General features: G+C 47.6%; 1 protein-coding gene across 3 annotated transcripts; it reads left to right on the plus strand.

The window, feature by feature from the left end:
* The first annotated feature begins 1629 nt into the window (after nt 1-1629).
* Lrrc32 (leucine rich repeat containing 32) lies at nt 1630-13734 on the plus strand. Of its 3 annotated transcripts, none has more exons than XM_013151186.3 (3): nt 1630-1833; nt 6619-6709; nt 9836-13734. In XM_013151186.3, the coding sequence occupies exons 2-3, from the start codon at nt 6623-6625 to the stop codon at nt 11738-11740; spliced, it is 1992 nt and encodes a 663-aa protein (XP_013006640.1). In that variant the 5' UTR covers nt 1630-1833; nt 6619-6622; the 3' UTR covers nt 11741-13734. The 3 variants fall into 3 exon arrangements, with proteins under 3 accessions (XP_013006640.1, XP_003468594.1, XP_013006639.1); XM_003468546.5 differs by lacking the exon at nt 1630-1833 and adding an exon at nt 1869-2002; XM_013151185.3 differs by lacking the exon at nt 1630-1833 and adding an exon at nt 2030-2828.
* The last annotated feature ends 13464 nt before the right edge of the window (nt 13735-27198 follow it).

Genomic DNA, 27198 nt, shown 5'->3' on the forward strand with positions numbered 1-27198 from the left:
ATGAACCAACTAACCACAGCCAGTACAGCTTCTGCACTGGAGGGGGGCTGCCCAGCCCCAGCCCGCCCTAGCAGCAGCCCCGCCCCTGGCCAGTGACAGCCCAGTAAGTTCTGCTTGATGGCAGCTCCAGGAAGAGTGAGGCAGTGCTCAGCCAGCCCAACCTGGTTGGGGTAAAAAGCCAGAGAGAAGAGCCTGAGACAGTCTCAATTTGATTTAGCTGTACTGTGTTCACAGTGCACTTTCACAGACATTTGTCCTGTTGGTAAATACCTGGAAAAGGAAGCCCCCAGGAATAGATGAAGTATTCTCCCAGTCTGTGCAATAAAGCCATTATAGCATTTACCCACAATCCCCAGGGGCAGGCCACCAACCTGAACCAAATATGCTAGTCCTGATACCAACCTGAAGCAGCAGCTATACTGCCTTTCCCAGTTTCCCTCAGAGTGAAAACCAAGTTCCATTTGTCCAGATAGGACTAGAAACTGATTAGGCTGGTATAGACCATCTTGCAAGCACAGATCTGAGGGCATGGTGGTTGGAAGGCAGGGAAAGGATGGATACCCTTCCCAAGCTTTGATGGACCCCTTACCGTAACTTTGTACCGATCCCCTCTGGGCAGCTCAGGAAGGCTTCCCTGGCCTGTGAAGCTCCGTCAGACCCTGGGGCCCTTTGATGTCAGGTGTGTCCTCTCTGGGCTAACCCCATCTGCCCAGGTAGACTGGAGGTCATTCCCAGAGTAGACTGGAGGTCAGGAAGAAAGGGTACCAGCTGTCTGTATGTCAGAGAGCCCAGCTCTATGTCCAGTTTTATCCTGATTTGCCACAAGGCACTGGGTGGTCACTTTCACAGCTGTAAGCTGGGACCCCAGCACTGAGTTACTCGACGCTGGTAACATCAGGGAAGAGAACATATTGAAAGAGGAATCTACCCTCGGAACCAAGGCCCAGAGCTGGGAAGACATTCCTTTCCCAGGTACCCCTATCATAAGGTCACACACAGTAGAACAGTACCAGTGCTTTGTCATGAGCAGGCTTCTAAAAAAGGGACTGGCTTTGGAAAGAACTGCTCCAAATCCTGACGGAAAAGCCAATAGAGTCATCCCACTTTTGGACAGCACTTTACAAAGCCAGACAAGAGGGCGCCCCGACTTGGCAGGATTTGGCATTGTGGACAGATCAGCCTAACTCTCTGCCTCTTACAAGCTATGTGACTTTAGCTATATCATTTAACTGTCCTGCGCCCTAGGTTCCCAACAATAAATGGGGATCTAACCAATTGATTTTTACTTGTATTTACTGCCCCACCCCCACTACCCCCAGCCTTAGATTCTACAAGGGAAAAACGGAGGACTTTAACAGTCCGGGAGATGATAAGGGAGGAATGGCTACTGTGCGGGGAACCCCCTCCGCGGCCGCCCCAGGGCCAATGAAGGGTCATTTCCTTCCGCCTTTGGTGGCCGCCAGTCACCTCTCAGGCCCCTCTCCGCCTAAGTGCGGCGGCGCCGGCCGCAGGGAAATCGGGGCAGGCAGGATTTCCTCTCGGGACCTGCGCTCCGAGCCCCACCCCTCCCCTCGCGGGGCCCCAGCTGCACGTGCCGCTGCCCCGGGGCCCCGCTCCCCCTGCGCAGGCTTTGCGGTCTTCTCCCTCCCGCCCTTTCGGCCGGTCCGTTTCGCCTTGCTCCTTCTCAGCCCGGATTCCGCCGAACGGAAGATGCTTTGCCCCACTCTCGCACGGCCACTTGGCGAGAAACAGAGTCACCCGCGAGCGCAGGGAGCCGGCGCTAGGACCCCACGGCCCAGGCCCCTCGGGGCGTGGCGGCGGCGAGCGGGAGAGGTATTTAAACTCGGCGGCGCCGCCCCCTCGCGGCCGGCTCCGGTGGGGCGGTGCATCGGCCGATCCTCCGCGGGCCGTGACCCAGGCTGGCACGGGTGGGACTGAGGTCAGGTTTGCGCAAAATGTACCGAGGCTGCCCGGGAGAGGAGCGGCGGCTGCGCTGAGCCAGGTAGGGGTCCCCCGCGGGGGAGGCTGGCTGGCGCCTGGGGACCCACCGTCCCGCGCCCTCGGGAGCCCAGCCTCGCTGCGATGGTCCCTTAACGCCCGTGACGCCCTCCAAGCGCACTCCTTAGCGCACGGAGCGGGCTTAACCCTCCGTCGGCCCCTGAGAAATCGGCGGGTTTCTGTGTCAGTGGATCTTTCCCACGAAAGGGTGAGGCCGGCGATCCCATTTGACAGATGGGAAGTTAGTCGTCCCACGCGCAAGACTTGCCCAGGAAAGCAGATAGTCAAGAGCAGCTCAGGATTTGGGTTCGGGTCCCCACCAGTTCTCTGCGTCCTCCGCTCCAGACCCTGTGGGCTTCCCGTCTCGCTCCGCTGTGGTCGTCTGCCCACCCTCTAGAGGAGGTTTCTCCATTCTCCCAGGGGCTTGAAGCCAGCCTTCCTCATGCAGGACGAGATGTGAGGACCCCCAACCCCCATGTTTAGCTAGCTGAAACTGCGCCGTCACAGCCACATTCCTTTGGGCTAAGGTCTAATTCCCCCGTGGGATGCACGTGTCTCCAGAAAGGGGCTTGCCCTTAGTGATTCACTAGCCGCTGCTGTGAACCTCCGCAGTAGCTCTCCCAGGACCCCAGTCTGCCAGTAAATCAGATGGAGACTGAGAGCAGAGAGGGAGCAACTCAGAACCCAAACTGTGATCTGCTGTGCTCCAGATGCCTGTGTGCTCTGGTCTCTGGACGATTTCAACCTGGTGTAGTGGAAACAGTTCGTTAGGAGGCAGAGGGGCAGATTCTGATCACGACCCTGCTATTTGCTGCCTGTGAGATTTTTGGGTAAGTCACCTCTCTGAGCCTTATTCTTCTCATGAACAAAAATGGGCATACTTCTGTAGGGAACAGCTGGCTCAACGTGTGTCAGAGAAGGCATACTCAGGACAGGTAGAGCTGTGTAAGTCCCAGCTTCAAAACAATTAGAAACTGAGTCACTTCACCTTTCTGAATCTCAGTTTTCTCCTCTGTAAAAGGGGTATTACAGTAATTGCCTCACTGTGTGGTTGTGGGAATTCAATGAGATGACATAGATCAAGGGTTTAGAAGAGTGTCTAACATCCTTATATAATAGGGATGGGCCTGTTAGTGTTGTAAGCATTTGCCCCTCATTCCCTCTCTTTCTGACTCACATGCACACGCAGACACATACACACACACACACACACACACACACACACACACACACACACAGATATTCTTTGGCATTTCTCCAAGTGAGAGTCCTACCTTTTCTCCTGCTTCCTCTTGCCTACCATCACTTTCCAGGGGACCTCCCTTCTCAGCATATAATCCCTGTAGTGCTCAGTTCTGTGTGTCTGTACCAACCTTGAAGGGTTCTGCGTCTACAACCATTCTACCCTGAAAGTGCTGATCTCATCTGAAGGATCCTTAGTGTCCTAGGCTCCTCTACAGCCATTCTTCATGTGATCATCATGATGGCTGGGGTACCGGACACAAGCCAGGCTGCCCTACAGAGAAGACTCTAAAGTATGGGGAAAAGGTGAAGGGACTTGCCTCAGAGCTGGGCCAGTGAGCAGTGGAGTTTGGATACAAAGCTGGATCTGAATGACCCCAGCTCTCCCTTGTCAAGAGAGCAGCCCTTAAAGAGAGCACCCTGCATCCTCGGCACTTCAGAGGGTTCCCACAGTTGAGGCCTCCCTCCCTATCAGTGTTCCATGTGCTGCAGAGACTGCCGCTTCTGGGTGTGCAGATGTTCACATTTGGGATTTGGCAGAGGAGCAGTAAGTTGGTCATCTTTACCTTTAGACTCAAAAGTAAACCCAGGCCTTGCTTGTCCTAACTTTTGTCACCACTAAGTCCACTGCTGTTGAGCATGTGCCTCCAACTGTGGCATTTGCTTATGAGCTCTTTAGTGAACACCTACTTAATAACCTCAGTTCCCACAGAATAAAAATATCAGGGAATGATAAGTATAAGGGAAACAATAAAACATGTGAGGGGCCGAAAGAAGAATATTCCAGGAAGAAGGAATGGGGCAAAGGCTGTGAGGCAGGGACGAGCCTGCTCCCTTTGGGGAACTGGGAGAAAGCTAGAATTGGGGAAGGAAAAGGAAGAAAAGATGGTAAATAGAGTCAGAGAGAGAGAGATTGTGCAATGCCAAGACATTCCTGGAGGCATTCAAAGTAGACAATTTTGAAACCTCACTCTGGCTGTGATGTATAGGACAGATTGTGAGGGGTCAGGGGAGAAGCTAGGAAACAACTGGGTCGGCCCTTCCTGTGGGCAGGCCCCTGGATCATGATTGCACCTGTCTGGGAGGTGTGTGGTTGTAGGGTCTTTTCTTCTAGGAAAGTAGTCACTGCTGATGAGGGGAGGGAATGTGGCAGATAAAGGGAGAGTCCAGAGGTCTTGACCTCCCGACATCACCATGTCACCAAGACTCCTGGTGTCATTCTCTGTGCCACTCTGGCCTGCTTAGTACCATGACATGGATCTCAGAGGACAGTAGACCCCCTCTCCCCTAGAGGAACTTCCTTCAGGGTGGAGCGTGCGGTAACAAAGCATGGCGTGGGCTCAGAGTACAGAACCAAAAAAGGCTTCAGGGAACCAAAGGCTTCGAAGAACCAACGAAGGCTTCTTGGAGGAGCTGATATCTAAACCAAGAGCAGCAGGATGCGGAGGTATTCAGCAGAAGACAAGAGGAGAGGAAGTGAAGGTTGAAACAGTGCAAAGGTACTCAGAGACCTAGGGGAAGAGGACCCAGTGAGAATGGAAGCTACAGAGCTGGCCGGAAGGCAGGTTCCTCAAGAGTCTGGGGCCCTTGATTCTCTTTTGATTCTAGATATGCTAATGTCAAACAGGTGTGACCTCTGCTTGCTTTTTTTGCTGGGATGGAGTGGAGACAAGGTCTCACTGTGTAGTTCAGACTGGCCTCAAAACTCAGAGCAGTCTTCCTGCCTCAGTCTCCCAAGTGCTGGGACTACAGACATGAAACATGACACTTAGTTGACATCTGTTTTTTAAATAACAGAACAAAATTTCCCATCCACATGAGCAGTACTGCTGTGGAACAGGGCCTGTTGGCCTCAAGGAGTCAAGGGAAAAGGTTTGAAAGATAACCATGAAGGCCCTTGAATGACCCAGCAAGAAAGGAGTTCACAGCAGCTATCATCAATTAAAAATCATCTAAAAGTCATTGCTAGGGATTTCTGACTGTCAAGGCACAACCCTCAAAGGCCATGCAAATACCTTTTTTCCCAAGCCTCCTTCACAGTGACAGCTCAACCTTCATAATTGAGCCCTCTCTGTGGGAGACCTAAGGACCTTACTATACGGAATTTAAGGACACAGACTCATGAGCCAGGCTTGCCTGGACCTGTCACTTAGCTGCCTTTATAATTATCCTCTCTGAGACTTAGTTTCCCTTCTACAAAATGAGAATGGTAATGATGGACCCAATAAGTCGTTGAGTTATTGTGAGAATTAAGTGAATTCATAGTTATAAAGTATTGAGAAGAATGTCTGGGCTCTGTACCTGGCACTCTCAGAGAATATATTTCATTTGATTCTCAGCGAAACTTGATATGGTTGTCATTAATCTCAGACAAGGGAACTCAGAGAGGTGAAGTGACTTATGCAAGGTCACACAGCAGGTAAGTAGAGAAGAGGGAGCAGTCAGATGTGGGTGACTCTGCAGTGGAGGGTGAGTGTCATGTGTCCCTCCTTGTTAATACTGTCTGTCCAGATTATACTTCTGTGTACTCTTTTGTGTGCCCAATTCCCAGCACAGAGCCAGACATGAGAAAACATTCAGTGATGTTGTGAATAAAATTGATGGGTTGGTTTGTGTATCCCCAGCAGCTGGCTCGGGACGGTCATCAGGGAGAAAGCCCAAGGACTCAGTCTTGCTGAGGGCTCTGTGGTTCCCTCACCCTCTTCCCTGGCTACTCGTAGAGCAAGTCCAGTGCCCCTGCACATACAGCCAGCGGCCTCAGTGAAAGTACACGGCTGGCAGCCCGAGCTAGGGGAAGTCCACAAACAGTGCTGGGGCCGGGCAGGTTCCCTGGTGGGGCTTCCTGTCAAGGCCCCGATCCCAGTCCTTGAACAATGGCAAGGGCTGGAGAATCAGAAAATCAAAAGAAAAAGGACAAAATAAGGAGGGTGAGAGTGGGGGCTGAGTGGAAGGCTGGCGGGGTGGGTAGAGCAGTGGAATAAAGAATTATATTTGGGGCTTAAGGGGCTGAGATAGGGGTCTTGCTGTTATGCAGAGCGAAGTGGAGGCAGAGGAACCTCTGCCCCACTATCTCTAGCCCTGAGCATGGCCCAGGGCAGTCCTCAGCCCTTCTGCCTCCTGCGCTTCCCCTCCAGGCTATTTCCTATCAGGTGAGGTCTTTTAAAAATCCACACCTGACTGAGGCATCACAGCTGTAAAACTCTGGCTTCCCCCAGACCCTTTGTGCAGCCCCATGTCCCACCTGCTCCCCGCCTCAGTATTCCAGGCCAGCTGTGGTCTGGGGCTCCTGGAAGGCAGGCAGACATGGGAGACGTGGGGCTGGCAGCAGGAAGGAGCCAGTGGTCACAAGTGTTTCCCTCTCATCCCGCCTCTACACAGAGCCATGAGCCATCAGATCCTGCTGTTCCTGGCCGTGCTGACTCCAGGCCTGGCAACCTCCCAACACCGAGAAAAGGTGGCCTGTAAGATGGTAAGATGCTCTGCAAGAGAGGGGAAGGGACATACCACACTACCCTTGTCCTGAGCTGTCCTACTGCCCCAGCCCCAGAAGCCAGAAGTTAGAGTAAGAGAGGAAACAGATTACCTTGTGTTTAATGAGCAACCACTAGAATGTTTAAATACCTTGTTTACCCAACAACCATACCGAGTAAGCTTTGCTATTCCCATTTTAAAAAGGTGGAAACTGAGGCTTAGAGAAGTAATTGATTTGTGCAAGATCATGTAGTTAAGAATAGTGAGTCCAACATTGAGCTGTATTCCCCTAAGCTTCCCCTACAGAAGAGAGGGCCCAGCTGGGGGAACTAGAATGGGTGAACTAGAATGTATTTAATGTAGAATGAGCTAACTGGGAGAGGTTCCTGTGTGCTTTCCTTCCTGGAGACAAATCCTCTTCCCCAACTGGGCTTTTTCACTTGGACCTGCCCCCTGGAATGCATCTCATTCATTACTGGTAGGTCAGTGAAGCCTCCTCCAGGAAGCCTCCCTGGATCCTTCCCAGTCTGGCTACTTTCTCTTCTAGGCTTCCGCCACTCCCTAACATTCCTTACCTCCATGCTGAGCACACTGGGTGACTTGTGAGTGGAATGAGCCTGTCTTGCCTTCCAGACCAGGAATTTTTCTAGAGCAGGGACCAATTTTGATTCCTGTTCGTTCATTTTCCCTGCTGCAAGCCAGGGAAATCTGGCCTTGAAGTTCTTTGGTACCTTGTCCGGTGCAGGGAAAAGATATCATTTGAGTCCACTTGTAAGGCTGACCAGCCCTCTAACAGCCCGCTTGGACACAAAATGGGTAACTGCCACTGGAGACCAGAGTCCTGGCAGGTGCCTAGCAGTCCTTTGTTTGGGCTTGTGAAACTGTGGCCACCACTCTTCCTTCTCCTATGAGTTGAGATTCTGAGAGAAAACCCAGAATGATTGGCAGAAAAGGCCTCAGACATAACCAAATACCAAAACACTTGGGGAATAGAGAGCAGCTGTATGAAGTGAGGGGCCTTGATCTAACAGACAGAGAGGAGCAGGGGCAGCCTTGATTCTTGGGGAAATGAGATCACAGGTAGGAAAGCACTCTGTGAAACAACACAGAAAGTATTGCAGGCAGGAGTAGAGAAGACATGTGCCACTGCCCCAGTCCAGGACAGAGTCAGAGCTGGAACTGATAGATCAGGGTTCTCCCCGAACTGTCCTTATAGTGCTCACTTCCAGATGCCTCCTCCTGCCCTGGCATGCTGTCCCACGTCCAGACAATACGTAGAGTTGGTGGCAAATCCCCCTCCTATGTAAGATGAGAGCTGGGTAGTGGCTGATGTTGCAGAGAGAGCAGGAAGGAACTCTAAAGCCCAGCCAGGGCCCTGGATGACCCCCATTAGTCAATCGCTGCTAGGAGCTTGGGTTTGGGGAACAGGGGGTAGCTGGCAATGGATCTAGTAGCTGCTTTGACCTTGAGGCTGCCTCCTACACTGGACTGGAGAAATGGGCATCCTACAGCAGCCCTTCCCATCAGCAGCTCTGGGACCTCTCTAGCTCAGGTCCTAGCATCTGAGCATGGCAAACCTCAGACTCTGGGCTGGGCCAGTTTTGTGGCCTGGATCGCTGTCAGGCTGGGACCATGTAGAGGGAATATGGGTGTGGATTTGCAGGTGAGGGGACACATGAAACACAGTACAGTGCCCCTCCACTGCCCTGTAAATGGTGTCCGGTGTTATAGCCTGTGTGCCTGACTAGCTGAGGGCTTAGTAGTCAGAACTCGACTTGCCCTGATGGGAACAGAAAGTGGCAGTGGTAGTGGTGGTGGTAGTGTGGAGCCTATGGCACTCTGACCTTGCACAATCACAGTTGCCTTAGGGAGGACATAGGGGAAGGGGATAGGAGCATTAAATAAGGTAAGGGATCTGTGTACTCAGCATGGAACCCACTGCAGGGCTGGACTTCCTCTTTTTGTCCTTTCTTCCTTAAATCAGGATGGTCTGGGGAGCTGAGGCTGGTGGTGAGGCTGTCTGGGACGCCAGTGAGCAGAGAAGTTCTAAGGGGGAAGAGGGCAAAGACTGGCAAGGTGGCCAGGGGAGGTTTCTGATTGATGTCGGGTCAGCTATGGGAGTATCCCTTGGGCTCCTGGGGCTTCAGCGAAGCCAATGTCCCATGAGTAACCAGGTTATCATGGTAGATATGCAGTAGGACGAGACACAGATACCCGAGGCTGGGCGATCCCATCTTCCACTCCTGCTCTCTAGGGCTTTGGAAAAAATGATAGAGCCAGGCCCCACAAGGAACCCCCAGGCTTCTTCTTTCTTGCTGGCTCAGCCTTGGGTTTCCTGTGACCTCATGCAGGTTGCTACCTCTTCAGGTCTCAGTCCCTTAATCTGGGAACTGGATAAGCTGCACTATTTTTGCTCTGATGCTGACTCTAATTACATCGCTCATCCCTTTCCTTTCCCTTCAAGAAGGTGATTGAGTCCAAGCCTCAGCCCTATGCACTAAATCTTAACACCATGCAAGTGTCTGCAGCTCTTGTCACAGTGGTGGGTAATACTCAGGAGCGTCACTGCTTGCAGGCCCTGTGGAGAGGATAGGTGACGGGGGTCACAAACAGCATTCGATGCCTTCCTGAGGTCCTGGACTCTATCCTGGGGGATAATAAGCACAAAAGAGTTTTTCAGCAGTTTTCAGGCATGACAGGTGGGTGAGTCAGAAGGAGTAAATGAGAACAGTAAATACAAATACAAACTATCAGCGCCATAGAAGGATCTCAGGATAGGGAACCAAGCGCTGCTGCTCACTGACTCTGGGTCACCCTGACTGATACACATGGCTTTGTTTCCTGGGAAATGAGACAATATTCAGTGCAAGGTTTTTCTTAGCTTGTCTTCACATGCATCTTGCCCATCTGTCTGCCTATTAGACCTTCACTGAGTCCCTCCCTTCTGCTCAGTGCTGTACTGGCAAAATAGGTCATCAGGCAAAATGGAGGAGAGTCTTGCATTCTGGGAGTTCATAAAAGCATCCACCCAACCCTTGAGGGGACCTAACTCTCCTAGAGTAGACTATCTGGCTGTACCCCTACTGCACCCATTAATGCTCGTTGCTCTTTCTGCCCTCCCCAGGTGGACAAGGAGGCCTTTTGCCAGGGCCTTGGCCTGCACCAGGTCCCTTCACTGCTCCCGTTGGACATCAAGACCCTTGACCTATCTGGAAACCAGCTGCGAAATGTCCTGGCCTCACCCTTGGGCTTCTACATTGCCCTTCGTCACCTGGACCTGAGCACTAATGAGATCAGCTTCCTGCAGCCAGGAGTCTTTCAGGCCCTGCCCCACCTGGAGAACCTCAACCTAGCCCACAACCGCCTGGCAGTGGGCACTGCACTGAGTGTTGGAGGTCTGGGTCCCCTGCCACATGTGACTTCCCTGGACCTATCTGGGAACAGCCTATACAGTGGCCTAGTGGAGCGGCTGCTAGGTGAAGCCCCCAGACTGCGCACACTCTCGCTGGCTGAAAACAGCCTGACCCGCCTGAGCCGTCACACCTTCTGGGGGCTGCCTGCGCTGGAGCAGCTGGACCTGCACAGCAACGTGCTGATGGACATTGAAGATGGTGCTTTTGAGGCTCTGCCCCACCTGGGCCATCTCAATCTCTCCCGTAATTCCCTCACCTGTATCTCTGACTTCAGCCTCCAGCAGCTGCGGGTACTTGACCTGAGCTGTAACAGTATTGAGGCCTTTCAGGTAGCCTCTGAGCCCCAGGCTGAATACCAGCTTGCCTGGCTGGACCTACGGGAAAATAAACTGCTCCATTTCCCTGACCTGGCTGCCCTCCCAAGACTCACCTACCTGAACATGTCCAACAACCTCATCCGCTTCCCCACAGGGCCGCTGCAAGGCAGTGATGGCATCCACATGCCTTCCGAGGACTGGTCAGCCTCTCCCCTCTTCAGCCCCAGCTGGAATGCCAGCACCAATGCCCTCTCCCTGCTCTCGAACCTGGATTTGAGCAACAATGAGATCGAGCTCATTCCAGACAGCTTTCTTAAGACTTTGACCTCTCTTCGCTTCCTGAACCTCAGCCGGAACTGTCTGCAGGCCTTCGGGGCCCAGCACATAGGCTCTCTGCCTTGCCTGGTGCTCCTGGACTTAAGCCACAATGTGCTGGAGGCCCTAGAGTTGGGTGCTAGAGCCCTGGCGTCCCTACAGATGCTGTTCCTACAGGACAATGCCCTACAGGACTTGCCACCATATACCTTTTCCAACCTGGCCAGTCTGCAGAGACTTAACCTGCAAGGAAACCGAGTCATCCCCTGTGGGGGGCCAGCAGAGCCCATCCTCCCAGGCTGTGTGGCTTTCTCTGGCATCCCCACCCTCCGTGTTCTGAACATGGCAGGTAACGAGGTGGAGATGCTCAGGGCAGGCGCCTTCCTCCACACCCCGCTCACTGAGCTGGACCTCTCTGCCAACCCTGGTCTTGAGGTAGCCACAGGAGCCCTGGCAGGCCTAGAGGCCTCCTTGGAGGTCCTTGCACTGCAGGGCAATGGACTGACTGTCCTGCAGGTGGACCTACCCTACTTTAGTTGCCTCAAGCGGCTCAATCTCTCTGAGAACCGCCTCAGCCACCTGCCTGCCTGGACACAGGCTGTATCACTGGAGGTGCTGGACCTGCGGAACAACAGTTTCAGCCTCTTACCAGGCAGTGCCATGGGTGGCCTGGAAACCAGTCTTCGGCGCCTCTACCTACAGGGGAATCCACTCAGCTGCTGTGGCAATGGCTGGCTGACAGCCCAACTGCACCAGGGCCGTGTGGATGTGGATGCCACCCAGGACCTGATCTGCCGCTTCGGCTCCCAGGCCGAAGTATCTCTGAGCCATGTGCGTCCCGAGGACTGTGAGGAAGGAGGACTCAAGAACATCAACCTTATTATCATCCTCACCTTCACACTGGCCTTGGCCACCCTCCTCACCACACTGGCTGCCTGTTGCTGTGTCCGCCGGCAGAAGTTTAACCAACAGTACAAAGCCTAAGGAAGCCAGGAGACCCTTCCAGGTCTGTGTAGGAGCAGGAGGCACAGAGGAGTGGGAACTGGCCTGTGTCCACAGAGTGAGCCAGAATCCCAGAACTCTGGTCTCTAAATCCCAGGCCAAGGCTCCTTTCTCTGCATCCTGCTGCATCAGTAGGTGGCCCACTTCCCAGGCTGTACATCTGGTCCAGCTGTGGAAGCCGGAAGTTGGATAAGCTCAGGGGCAGCAGATCAACAGAGTTTAACAAAGCATCTGTTTGGGGCCACACACTTCTTGGGGACACTACCAAATGAAACACATGCCTGCCCTCTGGTAGGGGAGGTTGTCACAGTGCTGGGCAGTGTGCACAGTGTGATGGGGCAGAGGTAGGAAAGCTTGGAACGCCAGTGCTTTGCAGCCCCATGGGTTCTGTATGGAGAGTCCTGCCTTGGCCATGCCAGGGAAAGAGAGGACCAAACCCAAGAGGATTTTTCTGAGACATTTTGAAGCAGGCTGTTTTGTCACATCTTCTAATAATGCCCTCCAGCCTTTCTGGAAAATGACGAGCTTGTGGTTGGAAGACAGAACAAGAGCGTCATGAGTATGTCTTGGGTCCAGTGCTGTTTGGGAGGCTACCGCAGACCCAACAGGACCTGGTTAAGAGGTGGTCACTCTGGGCTATTGTCCAGTGGTGGGCCATTGTTTCCTGCTTCTGACAGGACCTTTCCCACCCTGGCACTCTCCCGTTGCACTCACTGACCCCCATACTGCCTGAACCCCTCCCCCACCCAGGCTCAACCTCTCCATCCAGCCCCACCCCAGCTGCTGAGCCAAGGGCTACAACCAGTTTGTATCTGGTTCTGGTTTGCAACCAGCTTGGCAGCTGCAGATGCAAATCCAAGCCTTGTGGCTGCCTCTGTGTGACAAATCTTGGACGTTGGTATTTTACCTCTGGTTTATAAAGAGGAAAACAAAGCACCAGAAGTCTCCCTTTAGGGTCTCACAGCTAAAACGCCATAGCTGAGATTCAGCCCCACATCTTCCTGTTTCCAGGGTCTGATTTTGCTGCTGCTGGAGCCACAAGCTGTTAGGCAGACAGGAAGTGGCCCCATGTCACCTGCCCAGGGCCTGAGCTTCCTGTGCCATGCACACCTACTTTCTTTCCAGGCAGCTGCAGGTCCTCTACTCTTTCTCAGCCTCAATTTCCCTTGTCCCCTCATTTGTGGACTGCTGTGTATTCTCCTTTTTCTCTTCTACTCCCTGCATTCTTGCATTCCATCTCCCTCCACTGAGCGTATCCTGGAGTTAGAGATCATCAAGTCCAACCTTTCCACTGCACAGATAGGGAAACTGAGTAAAGAATAGAAACTGCTTACATCTGCTTAATTCAATGGCAGAGTCTGTGGGGGAAAAAAAAGAACAGATTCTAGCCTCATTGGGGTGAAATTGGTTGTAGGCCTTCTCTCAACTACCACGTAACAAGACAGTGTTGGTTGCAGACTTTCTTTTTGTTCCTCATCTTGCAGAGATTTTTTTTTGCCTCCTAAGAAATTAGGCAGAAAGATCCACTCAGATAAACCCTTCTCACTCATAGAATGGGGTCATGAGCTGTCTGAGAAGAAAAGAAACCCCAGGACCAACCAAAGACCCTGTTCTTGTCCTCAGCATCTTGTCCTTAGCATCTTGTCCTCAGCATCACATCACAGGCATTTGGTAAAGTACGAGAAAATGAAACTGAGACCCAGAGAAGAGTAAGGGCTCACGGAGCTGATGGTCAGAGTCAAGGTAAAACCCTCACCTGGCCGCTGGTGGTGTGAAGGCAGTTGGATGGCTCAGTCCTGGCTAATCAATCACAGGTGCTACTGCATACAACAGTCTTCCTCAGGCTCAGAGCCAATGTGCTGGCCCCTGTGCTTCATCTAAGAAAACACTACTACATGCTGCTATCACCTTGCAGGTCTTGGGACCAGCTCATTGTATAACCCACATGAATGTATTAAAGTATAATTTTGGAGAAATAGTGTGTTCTGCCAGTCTCTTTGCTGTGGGTATGCTTGAACCCTGAGCTTTGCCACTTCCTGTAGGATCTTTCAGCCCTCATTAAAGGGTCTGGAAGACACTGAGGCTCGAGGCCATCACCACCTTGGACCTTGGGCCTTCAGCCTCCATCATGGCTATGCACAGACCTGCTTAGAATCCCACTGCTTCCCACCCCCACACTGAGAGACTGGTTACTTTCCTTCATTCCCTTCCTTATGCAGCTACATGTTCCCTCCCTTTCTCTATGCTAGCCCTCTCTTCCCCTTCTTAGGGGGTTGAAGTCTTGCCCATCTTAAAAACAGCAAAAAGACCCTTACACCCTGTACCCCTTCCTCATCCTTCTCTTCATAGGCAAACTTTCCTGCCCCTCCCAGGATGCCCTTGCTAAGGTCTCTGCTGTCTCCTTTTCCAAGCTCAGAGAACATTTCAGACCTCATCTCGACCCTGGGCAGCAGAGCTCCTCGCCTATGACTTCCCTGATATCTGTGACCTCATCTATGAAGCTGTCTCCTCTTTCCCAGGCCACTCCTTTTCTGGCCCCTCTACATGTTCCTCTTTATTGAGCCATCTCTAAATCATGACTTCCAGCACTGCTTTTAACTGTAGCCACCCTATTGCTCCAACTACAAGGCCCATGTCTGTCTCCATTCTCACCTGTCCTGATAATCCAACCCTGTACCCTGCAAGCTCAAGGTCTGCAAGAGGCCTAGAGAATTCAAGAAGAACGTAGGTTACAGATCCAGACTGAACTTGGAAAATGAGAATTACTGGTTCTAGGATGGCAGCTGGAGAGTGGCAGGAGCTGCCTCCTTGGGGAGGAGGTGAGTGGGGGCAGTGTGAGTACTAAGAAGCAGACCCAAGAGCCTGGCAGGATCTGGAGGCCAGACAGTAATCCTCCTCTAAATCTCCCCTGTCCCATTCTGCACCGCCAGGAGCTTTTCCTTCTCAGCAACCTGAACCCTAGTCCCAGCCTCTGCAGAAGTCAACCTTCTTCCCCCATCTGCCTCTCTCTAAGGCCCAGCTCAGTGATCCTCCTACTCCCTCCACTGTCCTGAGTCCCTTCCCTCAGGCCTGCCACATGCCACTGCTCTGCCTTCTGGAGAGCAGCTCTCCAGCCCACTTCCCTGGCCTGTAATTCTCCTCTTCCAGTTCCTGCTCCCAGCTCCCACTTTCCAAAGAAAGATTTTACATACCTATTTCCCGGGGTGGTATTGAGGGGATAAGAGGAGGTGTAACAACCTGTGGCACATAGTAGGTGTTCAGTGAAAACCTAGGGGTAGCACAGGTTGATTCCTAGGGTGTTTGGACCTCCCACCCAGCTGGGAGCCCACCAGGCCCCTGATCCTTTTTCCTGGCAAACAGGCAAGTTTGCTCACCTGGCCGAGACCCCTCAGTGAGTCAGAAATTCCTGTTTTCAGCCAAACATGGACACAGCTGCCAACTAGGTCATCAGAGCATCCGGCTTCCCAAGCTTTCAGCAAGTTCCAAGGAGAAGGGAGTCCTTGTGTACCCCATATAGCAGACTACCCCGAGGTGCCATCACTTAGCTCCTTCATTCAGTGAGGTATGATGGCTCCCCATGTACCCAGCCCCCATGCCACACATCCCCCAGGACCTAGGATGTGATGTCTGCTCCCTGTGCCCCTGGGCAGTTCACAGGTCCCTGCTGACCTCCAGCCCCATCTCTCTCTGCTTCGCCCACAGGACGCTCAGAGGGACAATTACTAAGTTTGTCAGAGAAGTCTCCTGTGCTGAGTATTTGATGTACGTTGTCCTGTTAATTCTGATAAACCTAGAAGAGATCAACTCATTTTAGAGAAACTGAGAGTCCAGAGCTGAGACTTGAACTCAGGCTCCTGGTTGTCCATTAGGTGGCACTGCCTCCTGACCCCAATACCAGGCTATCCCCTGAGCTGCCCCTCAGCACATCTTGCCCACCTGCCAATTCATTCTGCTACCCTCGCCTGCACCTGCCCGGATGAGATCACCTCCTAGAGAGACTGTGTGCATTTCCCTCCTCCAGTCGCCTGCAGCCCCAGGCCACCCTAGCCACTGTACTAGAGTGTCTGCTTGGTTTGCATCAGAACCTCGAAAGGGAGGTTCAAACTGGAATTCTCTATGTGTCCCCAAGAACTATGAGCCAGCCCAGGCAAGGAGTTCAGATAAGATTTACTGAATAAACATCCCCTGCCTTCCAGGACTTCATAAACCCCTGGGATTAAGACCAGACCTCAGACAGACCCAGGAGACACACAGGGGCTCGCTGGGTGTGGGCTGCTCAAGGACCCAGCAGCTGGTGGGAAAGCAAAACAGGAAAACTCTCTGACCACCTTCCATTCTCCTCGGGCCTCTAGAACCCTGTCTTATCTTCAACCTTCCCCTCCCTCTGGCCTTCCTTTGCTCTTCTCTCCTTTCTCTCCCTGATCATTTCCCCCACTCTCACCCCGTATCTCACTGGAAACACTTGTGGCTGAGAACCGGGAGGGCCCGAGCTGTTTATAGGAACTGGAGCAGTTCCATCCATCAGCTCTGTTTAGAGCTTGAGACCAAGCATAATAAATACCTTGGCTCCACCCCAGCTGTGCTGAATTTGACCATCCAAACTCAAAAGCTCTTTGGCCTGCTGGTTCTCAGGACCCAGCTCCCACCTCACCCCATCTACCCTCATCTCCCACTGGGCTTCTCTGGAATGAGCTCTGCCTCTGTACCAGAAAATCAGCACCAAGTCTAGCTTCTGCCATTTTGCTCTGATAGCAAGGGTAACTCGGCCTCTTATTTCTGCCCCCCACCCATTTCCCTATCTGTAAAATGGGATAATCACTATTGCCCCACCCCCAACTCATGGCATTGTTCACTGTCAGGCCAGAATAGCTTGAGGATCAATGTGGTGCTGGGTTCTGGGCCTGCAGGACATAGAAAACATTGGCTAAAGCCTCTGCCTGGGCAGTCGAGAGAAAAGGGGTCCATGCCACAGCGCAAGCTAGGAAGTGGTTACCCGAATGAGGTCCAGATTTAGAGCTTGGGAAGTTTGCTTGCAGCCAGGAGCAGTCCTTGCAGCTGGAGAGGTGAGAGAGATTTGGAGGAGGACATGTGGGATGTCTACAGAAGGGATGGAGAGATCCAGGCAGAGTAGGGGGCTTGAGCAAAGACAGGCAGTGTGACATCCTGGGAATCATAGGGAATAGGAGCTTTGAGCTACCATCTTCTGCTTTGTGCTCCCCAATCCTCCACATCTTTTGCCCAGATTCTCCAGCCTCTTGGAATGTTCCCTCCTTGCCTGGAGTGCCTCCAACTCACCCAGTGGATGCGTTCCCAGAACTCTGTCGTCACATCCCCACTTTCTCCCAAAAAAAGGCCACCTCCAAAGTGGAAGACTCAGATCAAGAAAAGCCATTGGCCCATATCACATGTTTCTGGAATGAATAAGGGAATAAATGAATAAAGGAGTGAATAAAAGAGTGAGTCAAGGAAAGACAGAAGTGAGTAGTAAGTTACTAAAAGCACCCAACGCATCCTGAACCCCGCCAGGGGCCACCCTGGATGCTATACACACGAGAGATCTCCCCTGGAGCACTTACAGCGTATTGAAGAGCTACACATCAAACATTCAAGCAAATAAAACAATGCCAAATTACAATGAGTGTTACAACAGGAAGTACCAAGGAGAAGCCTGAAAAGGGTCAGGAGTGAGGCAGTGAAGCAAACTTTCTGAGAAGCTGATCTTTAAGCTGAGCCTGAGGAGGACATGAATTAGACAGCAGGAGAATCAGTATTCCCACAGGCTCTTTCCAGCAGCTTGCCAAAAGGTCCAGGAAGATCAGGGACTGAATTCTAGCCACACACCAAAGGCAGCTCCCACCCCTCAGTCCATGCTCCCCATTCTGGAGTCATGGAGAGAGCCACGAAAGGCCACATGCAGTGTAGCGAAAGTGTGGCCAAGGGGACGAAGGTCAAGCATTGCTGAGGTGAGGCAGGCTAGGTGAGAAAGCTCAATGCAAGGGCCCTGCCTTTATTATTATTTTGTTGTTGTTGTTGTTGTTGGGTCTTGGTGGAGGCTGGGTTGGACTCTTTCTATCCACCAGCATCACTTACATGGCAGCCTTTTTCCTCCCTGTTCACCCCTTATTTACAGTCTGTATCTAACCTCTCTTGTGCTAATTTCAGTATCAAGTATACATAGGCATGTACTGTATTAGGGTATTTTTTTTTTTTACTTCTTTTTTTTATCGGTACCGAGGATCGAACTCACGACCGCCTGCTTGCAAAGCAGGTGCTTATGCCGCTGAGCTAAATCCCCAGCCCTTGTATTAGGGTATTTTGATCACTGTTTTATAAAAAAAGATTGTATTCTATATGCTTTCCTATATTTTGTTTTTATTATTTAATAATAACTCAAAGATACCCTCAAATAAGCTGGTTCAGTTCTGTTTTATTTCTGACAGGAAATAACTTTTTATAGTGTTAATATGTTGATTAACTCAACCACTCGCCTATTGATGGCTTTGTCCCCTTTTCTCACAACTCTGAACATGCTACAAAAAAAAAAAAACCTTTCATATACCTATTATCTCTGAGGGCTGTGTCTCTGTGAGATAAACATATAGAAATGAAATTATATATATAGACATATATGTATGTGATGTAATATATATAATTTTAATAAAACTTGCTTTTCAAAAGGGTATAATGTTTCACGCTGTATAAAAGTTCTTTTCTTGTGTTTATCTGCTAGAAATACAATTTTGAACTCTGAGTATAAGTGGTCTCTCATTGTTTCAAATCCTACTGCTGGATATGAATAGCTTTTTATCCATTTGTTTACCTTTAGGATTAACTCTTCCATGAATTGTCCATGTTGTCCTTCATCTGTTTTCCTATAGAGTTAACTTTTCCTTGTCAATATGTAAAACCGTGCTGTATATTGTAAATAATAAACACTGGCTAGCTGTGGTGGATTGACAACTAGTGGGCAACTTGTGATATCAGCTGAACTGAAGCAGCGTGGTGCTGCGTGTGGATGGCCCACCTGAGGATTGTTGCTAAGACAAAAAGAAAACCTGAAGAGGATGAGTTTTGTGGTGTTTGTTCTCCATGGTGCTGTTGGTTGTCCTGTTGCCGTTGGTTCTCCTGGAGGATCTTGTGCTTCCTATATTGTATTCCTATATTGAGCTTCTTTACTGATATGAATTTGGCTGTTCTCATCCTCAAAGGAGCATGGGACCTTGTCACTGAGAGTGGCTGTGGGTCACTTTGGGGGAGCTCTGATCTTCACTGCTTCCTGGCTCCAGAGGGGAATATGTGTGCTGTTTAATATCCCGGAGAAGCTTGTCACACTGGCTTCCTGATATGAACTCAGCTGTTCCCATGGTTGGGATCTTGTCATTCCTGAGGATGGCTGTGATACTTTGGTGGGGAGCTTTGGTTCTTACTTTGAGCATTATTCCATGGCTCCAGTGCAAAACCCTCAATCTACTGGCCCAGATCCTTCATCCCACTGGCACAGACTTTCTAACTTCCACCGATAATCTTTCAGCCTTTCCAGCACAGATTTTTGAAACAGACTTACATGAGTCATTGACATGGCTCTAGGCCTCCAATTGTACTCTTGAGGTGGGAGGGCATTGTCATGGGCTCTAGGTCTTCAACTGGGCTCATGCAGTACATTGCTGTGGGATCTAAGCCCTCAGCTGGATTCCTTGGGTCTTAGTGTGTGGACAGATTTCCTGCACTTCTTGTATTTAACTCTTTGGATGACTATAATAAAATAATTCTGTAAATTTTGTGCCCTGTATGGAATTGTTTACCTTGAAATCCCTGACTACAACACTAGCATTCTTTTTTTTTATTTTGAAGGTAGTAAAATACAACAGAACAAGACCGAACAAAGCCAATTGAGACAGCATAGTGAAATTGGTACAGAGCTTCACAGCAGGTTACTAGGATAACAGTAATACGTATCACAGTATATCTCGTTATCTTCACAACATCTTCTTTCAATCACATATAGCAAAATAAAATAAAATACAGAACATTATAGAACTTATCAAAACAGAATATTGAATAGAGCTGTACCATTAATCAGAATAAAGCAAAATAGTAGTAAAAATATTTGCCTTCAAAGAGATGATAGAAGGAAATCCCCCTTATTTGCTATTTTGCATATGGTCAACCTCCCAAGAGATGCTCAGATGTCTGGTTCCCATTTGCTAATGGGGGTCAGGAGAAGTGGGATGTTTGACTCTCAACCTGTGCACCAGTAAGCTCACTATCACTTAGCAGGAAGGCAAGCTGGTTGCTTGGTTTCCCAGCACCCTAAGTTCCAACATGGTGTGGATCTCAGGAGACCTTGGTGGATCTCCCCCTGGAGGGGCCACAGCCTGCCACATCACAGCCGCTTACCAGGAAGGCGAGCTGGTTGCTTGGTTTCCCAGCACCCTAAGTTCCAACATGGTGCAGATCTCAGGAGACGCTAGTGAACACTAGAATTTTGTGACAAACATTTTCTAAGTCTTTCATTTGTTTATTGACTGTTTTTGTAATTTTTGATCTGCAATGTTTTCAAGCTCTCACTTTTCCCTTAGAGCTTCTTAATGTAAGTTTTACTCAGATTGCTATATATTCTCCTTAAACATTCTTGCATGCTGGGGATATAGCTCAGTGGCACAATACCTGCCTGACAAACTTGAGGTTGTGTGTTTGATCTCCAGTACAAAAAAAAAAAATTCTTGCAAGATTTTTACTAATTATGAACTAGAATAATTACCAAACTTTACTTGCTTCATATGAATAGCAACTGTTCAGCAACATTTTAAAATAGTAGATCACTATCAAATATCAAGCTCTGATATATATTTAGAATCTAATTCTGAAATTCCAGTTCTGTTTCATTGATCTGTTTCTCTATTCCTATAGCAATGCTCTAATTGTGGTTTTAGAGTGTGTTCTGGTACATGCAAGGCAAACCTTCTTGCACTGTTATTATTGTCCACATATTTTTGGCCAGTTTTAAGGACTCTGCTTCCATATAAACATCAAGAGCATTGCCCTCTGTTTGGAATTAATTTGGAGAGACTTGACATTTCTGTACTGTTAAGTCCTCCTGTCCACGAGCACAGCATATATTTCCATTTGTTCAGGTCTTGGGTTCTGTTCTTCCACAGTTTATTTAGATTTCTTCATATGGGTCCTATCTTTATTATTAAATTTATTTATGAGTACTTAAAAACATTTGCCAATATTTTAAATGAAATATTTCTGTTTCCATTTCTATTTATTTTCAAAAATGAGAAAACCAATTGATTTTTGTGTATTTATCTTGTATCCAAAAACTTTATCAGTGTTTCTTAAGTCAATTTTTTTCTTTTGTTTTGCATTTATTTTTGTCTTATCTCTTTGGTGGAGGCCCTTGGGTCTTCTGGGGTATTCATTTAGGTGTCTTACTGAAGACTCACTCTTATCACAGTGTCATCTGCCTCCTGTCTGTCTTTCCTCTCCCAAAAGGTTTCAAGGACCCCCAAAAATCCACCACAGAGCTCTTCTCCCTTCTGAGACTCCAATTTTCTAACCTTTTCTTTCACAGAAGCACAGTGGAGGGCTCAGAATCTTTGCTGCTCAGTCCCATAGAATGCACGTGTTGTACTCTAACTGGAATTCCATTCCCCTCCTAGATCAAAGGTTAAACCTTCAGATATGCTTTATTTGGCCCACATAATAGTTTATAGAAATTTAACATAAGTTTCCAACATTTAAAAATTAGAAAAGCTGTTTTATATGGGAGGATACTAAACTCTGCATTCCTGCTTTTTCTTAAAATCTTGGAAAATCCAAGAACCTGGGTGCTCAACTACAGGGCGATGAGTGCCAGGAGCAGTGAGATGGCATCTACCACATGGATGGTGAGCTCCTCAAGGGAAGGGCTCAGCCTGTCCCCTCCCTACCGTTAGCTCCTGACATGGGTCCTGGCTCACACAAGGGTGAGGAAAGTTTAATTCCATTCCTTCCGCATTCAGCACAAATTTTAAAGGAATGTGCATCATAACAAGGATTCTGAGCCTTATGTGTCAGGGTCCATTTGGCAGTTTGGTGAAGTCTATGGGATTTTTCCTCAAAATCAATTCATAAAATAAAAACATGGTTACAAAGGAAACCAATTCTCTTAGATGCGGTCATCAAAATATTTTTTAAAATTGTGATTAATGTATGTCTTTTATTAGTACGTCACACAGTAAAATCTAGTGGGAGTCTAACTTCTGATGCAGATGGATGATATATATGAGATACCAGCAGCAATTGTAATAAAACTGAAAACATCTGCGATTTCTGCTGGGGATAGAACTGCTAAAGTCACTTCTGCTGCTAACACTCCAGGGATTCTTGGCCTATATTCAAAATGAAAAGAACAATTATATCTTAATGAGAGGCTTACAATGAAAGTAAAGATGTGATATTTTTTCTCAAGCAAGTTCATGGAGCACAAAAATCATACCCTTAAGTCATACAGATCTCAGATCAACCTGCATTTCAGAGAAAAGTGCTAACAGCACTAACTAATAAGCACAGTCACAAGCAGACACAGCCCAGTAGAAACCACCAAAAAGTCCTAGGTGTTCTCTATTCAGGGCAGGATCAGGGTGTCGGTTAAGTCATCTTTTCTGGCAGGCTCTTTGGCAGTGTGTTTTAAGAATCTTAAAAATGTGCATCTGCTTTAATCCAGCAACTCTGTTTTGAGGAATTTATCCTAAGGAAATAAATTATGTAGCAAAAAAGTGTGAAAATGATGATCATAGCCAAAGAATACATCCAATTCTTATGGAGCCTTAAGTTTATGCAACTTAGAGGCTCCTTTAACGCAAAGAATACAAAATTATCAATATAAAATCACTAGCTCCTTTCCAGGTATTTGAAAAAGGTTCTATACAAATGAGGTCCCTTTCTTGAGTTTCATAGAAATTCATCCTAAGCACTGCAACATTATTAGTAATCATCTAAAATCAGAAACAACTTAAGCAGCCATCAACAAGAAATTCACATTGTAAAATATCCATACATGGGAAACAATCAGTCATCTAAAATGACATGAACGTAGAGTCTATTTTTTGGTATGAAAAGATGCTCAAAACCTAGGATGAGCACCTGCCTGACAAGCCCACAAAGAGACTACTTGCCACTCAAAGGTGTTCATCACTTGAGAACAGAGCCAGTGTTTAGGCATTTGCCACCCAAAGGGTCTAACTCCATGTTATGATAACTCTATTCAGAGCGACTTTGCCCTTGTTGTCATCCCCATCAAATCACACTCAGCCCTAGTTTTGAGTGGACCCAAAACAAGAGAAGGCTCTAAAACAGGTCCAGGCTGCTGTACAGGCTGCTCTGCCACTGTGGCCATATAACCCAACTGATTAAATGGTACCAATGTCAGTGGTGGGTAGAGTTGCTGTTTGGAGGCTCTGGCAGCCCCCATAGATGAATCACAGAGGAGGCCCTTAAGCTTTTGGAACAAGGCTTTGCCATTCTCTTCAGACAACTACTCTCTTGGGCCTCAATGGAAACTGAACACTTGGCCACAGGACACTAGATTACCACGTGACCTGAGTTACCCATCATAAACTGGGTATTCTCTGACTCACCAAGTCATAAAGTTGGACATGAGCATCAGCCGTCCATCATTAAATGAAAGTGGTATGTGTGTGACCAGGCCTCAGTGCAGAGGACACAGGTAAATTGCATGAGAAAGTGGCCCAAATGCCCACGGTTTCTACTCTTGCTATACTGCCTTCTGTCTTCCAGCATGAGCCTATGGCTTCACAGGGCAACTTGTATGATCAGTTGACAGAAGAAAAGAATATGAGTGCCTGGCTCTGCATGTTAGGCAAGCAACACCCAAAAGTAAAACAGGTACAGTACTGTAGCCCATTTCCAGGATATCCCTGAAGGACAGTGATGAAGGCAAATCTCTCATGGCCAGTTACAGAAATGAGAATTGTAATTGTATTTCTTTCCTATTTCGTTTGTGCATATGTATATACATATATTAAGCAGATATCTTTTTTTCATTCCTTGCATCATGACACTGATTGACTTAATATCAGTATTACTGAATTTATATTACAATATTTAAGTTATGGAATGTTATGAGAAGAGTGAGCATCACCCATAGAAAAACTTTGCCTCTATTCCAGGAGGGTGGGGGGTGGAATTAGTGTGTTTCCATCTGTATGCAGGATAGTTGTATTATATTGGAGTAATTATGAACTTTCTTTTGCGTTTTGTGTACGGTTTAAGGAGATGTGTCTGATCAGGTTTGCAAGGGATGAGTTGTGGTAGTTCATCATAATATGTCAATTTAAGTAAGAACCACCTAGCAGGTTAGTAAGGCTCTGGGTGTGTTTGTGGGTGATTCACATGTAGGCCACAAACTAAGAAGACAAGACCCACCCCAGAGATGGGTGGAACCAACCAATAGGTTTCTCTTCTGGATAGAATAAAAAGGAAAGGAAGAAGAAAGTGTGTCCTTTTGTGTTCAGAGGAGCACTAGTCTTTGCTGTTGCCTTCAGATGTTAGTCTCCAGTTCCTCAAGTCTCTAGGGCAGACTCATCAGCCTTCCAATGCAGACCATTCAGCTTTCTGGAATGAGTACACACTGGTCTCTGCAGTAAACTCTGGTCCTTCAACTTTTGACTGGATCCTCTAGCCTCCTGGCTCACAGATGGTCATTTTGCATTCTTCCTCCTCTGATCTGGCAGGTGGTATTAAGATCCCTCTACTTCTCATCCTGCAGACCTAATAAATACTTTTTATAATCACATATATTTTATACTACATCTGTTCCTGTCTAGTGTGGATAGGAAACAGATAAACTGAGAAAATAGCAAGACTGGGCAGTTTCCTCACTGCAGGTCTCTCGACTGAGTCTGCTGAGAGCTGCAGGAGGAGAAGAAAAGTTCTAAAACAACTAGGAAACTCTAGTTTGTTTTGCTGAGGTATCTTTGTGTATGGTAAAATTCATCCTTAATAAGTGTCAACTCTGTGAGTTCTGACAAACAGACAATGTATAATAGCACAGTCGGAAAAGAAAATATCCCCATCAGCTTAAAAATTCCCAGGTGCCCTTTCATTGTCATCTCTTCTCCATCGTCAGCCTCGGCAGTTACTGATCTGTGTTTTCCTGTAGTTTTGCCTTTTCCAGAATATCATACAAAGGAAAACACACATTGTATGGCCTTTTGAGTCTGAGCTCTTTCATTTAGTAAGTGCACCAAGGATTCATCCATGGTTTGAAAATCTCCGAGGTTCTTTCCCATTACTGAGTAGAAACTCATATTTTGTCTATCCATTCACCTCCTGAAGAATGTTTGACTGTCTCTAGAGTTAGGCAATTATAAATAATGCTGCTATGTTCACACACAAATTTTGTCTGAACACAATTTTTTCTTTCTTTTGGGTAAACATTAAGAATAAGAGTATGGGTGAGATGACAGGTATGCTTAACTTTCAAAGATTTTGCTAAATTATGTTCCAAAGTGATTGGCTAATTTCTAATTCTCATCAATGATATATAAGAGGGTTCTAATTTTTCCAATTTTCATCAACAATTAGTACTATCATTTTTCTTTAATCCATTTAATGGGACTATAGTAGGAGAATAAGTGTGTTTTGTTTTGTTTGCTTTTGGTGCTGGAGATTAACATTGCCAGTTCTTTTCTATTTTTTATTTTGAAATAGGGTCTCACTAAGTCACTAAATTATCTAGGCTGAGCTCCAATTTTCCATCATCTTGCCTCAGCCTTCCACAGCCCTGGGATTACAAGCATGTGCCACCATACCCAGCTAACTTTCTTTTTCTTTAAATAGACTATTTTTTTTAGAGCAGATGTAAATTCACAGTGAAATTAAGGAAAATGCACAGAGTCCATATACCCCTTCTCCCACGGAGGTCAGCCACTATCTGCATTTCCCACCAGAGTACAATCAATTAACAGGCTGTGACATCACTATCACACAGTCTGTAGAGTATATTAGGACTCACTCTTGGTTACATTCTGTGGATGTTGGCAAATGTATATTGACAGGTGCCTGCCATTATATCATCACATGCAATAGTTTTGCTGTCCCCAAACTCCTCTGTTTTATATATTTATCCTTCCCTAACCCCTAGCCATGCTCATCTTCTTACTGACTTCATCACTTTGTCTTTCCCAGAATGTCAAATAGATGGAATCCTATCACATATAACCTCTTCAGATTGGCTCCTTTCACTTAGTAATAAGGATATATTTTTCCGTGTCCTTTCATGGTTTCATCACTTATTTCTTTGTAGTGCTAAATAACGCTCCATTGTTTGTATGTAATACAGTTTATTCATTCACTTAGTGAAGGACATCTCGATCGCCTCCCAGTTTTTGCTATTACGAAAGAAGCTACCATAAACATCTATGTGTAGGTTTTTGTGTGGACTTACGCCTTCAACTCCTTTGGGTAAATACTAATGATTACAATTACTATATGAAATGATGTCTTAGTTACTTTCTCATTGCTAAGACACAACAACCAACCCATAGGTTAAAGAAGGTTATCTTTATTTAGCTCACAATTTGCAGAGGTTTCAGTTTATAGTCAGTTGGTTCCAAGGCAAGGGGGTACTGCAGAGGAAAAACAGTACATGGCATGGCAGGCAAAGAGCATCAAGCAATGATCCTTCCTTTCCCTTTTATCCCATCCAGGCTATAAGCATATTTGTTAGTGCCACCCACACCCAGGACGGGCCTTCCCACTATCCACATCTAGAACTATGCTAAGCTAATCAGTGGACTACTTTATTTATCACACATCCCTAATCCATATTCACACATCCTAGACGAGTCATTTCCAAAAAACCCCACCTATAAGCTCATGAAACTTTGGGAAGACATCTATACATAAGCCATATTTAGTGTTACAAGAAACTGCCATACTGTCTTCACAGTGTTTGTGTCATTTTGTGTTCATTAGTGTTGACTGAAAATTCCTGTTGCTCTACATTGTGTCTGGCATTTTGTATTGTCATTTTTTGATTATTTGACTAGGTGTATAATAGTACCTCTCTGTTGTTTTAATTAGCAACTTCCTAATGATATGTAACATTGAATATTTTTCAATGTCTGTTAAGATCTTTTGTGCATTTTTTTCATTGGATTGTTTGTTTTTTTAAAATGATTTTTTAGAGTTCTTTATACTTTTTTGGGTTATCAGATATGTCTTTTACAAATATTTTCTTCTAGAAACTGAAGCTTTTTATTTGGATTGGCTTGGACTTTATTTTCTTTTTAAGTTTTGGAACAATTTCAAGCTTGCAGAAGAATTACAAGAATAGTACCAAAAACACTCCTATTTCACGTTCACTAATTGTAACATTGTTAACATTTTGTTTTGTCACTTGTTGTCGCTATATATACAAGATTTTCCTG

The sequence above is a fragment of the Cavia porcellus genome, unplaced genomic scaffold (genome assembly GCF_034190915.1).
Source record: "Cavia porcellus strain 051 isolate PalLab524CR breed Dunkin Hartley unplaced genomic scaffold, mCavPor4.1 scaffold_9, whole genome shotgun sequence".
NCBI classification, from domain to species: domain Eukaryota; kingdom Metazoa; phylum Chordata; class Mammalia; order Rodentia; family Caviidae; genus Cavia; species Cavia porcellus.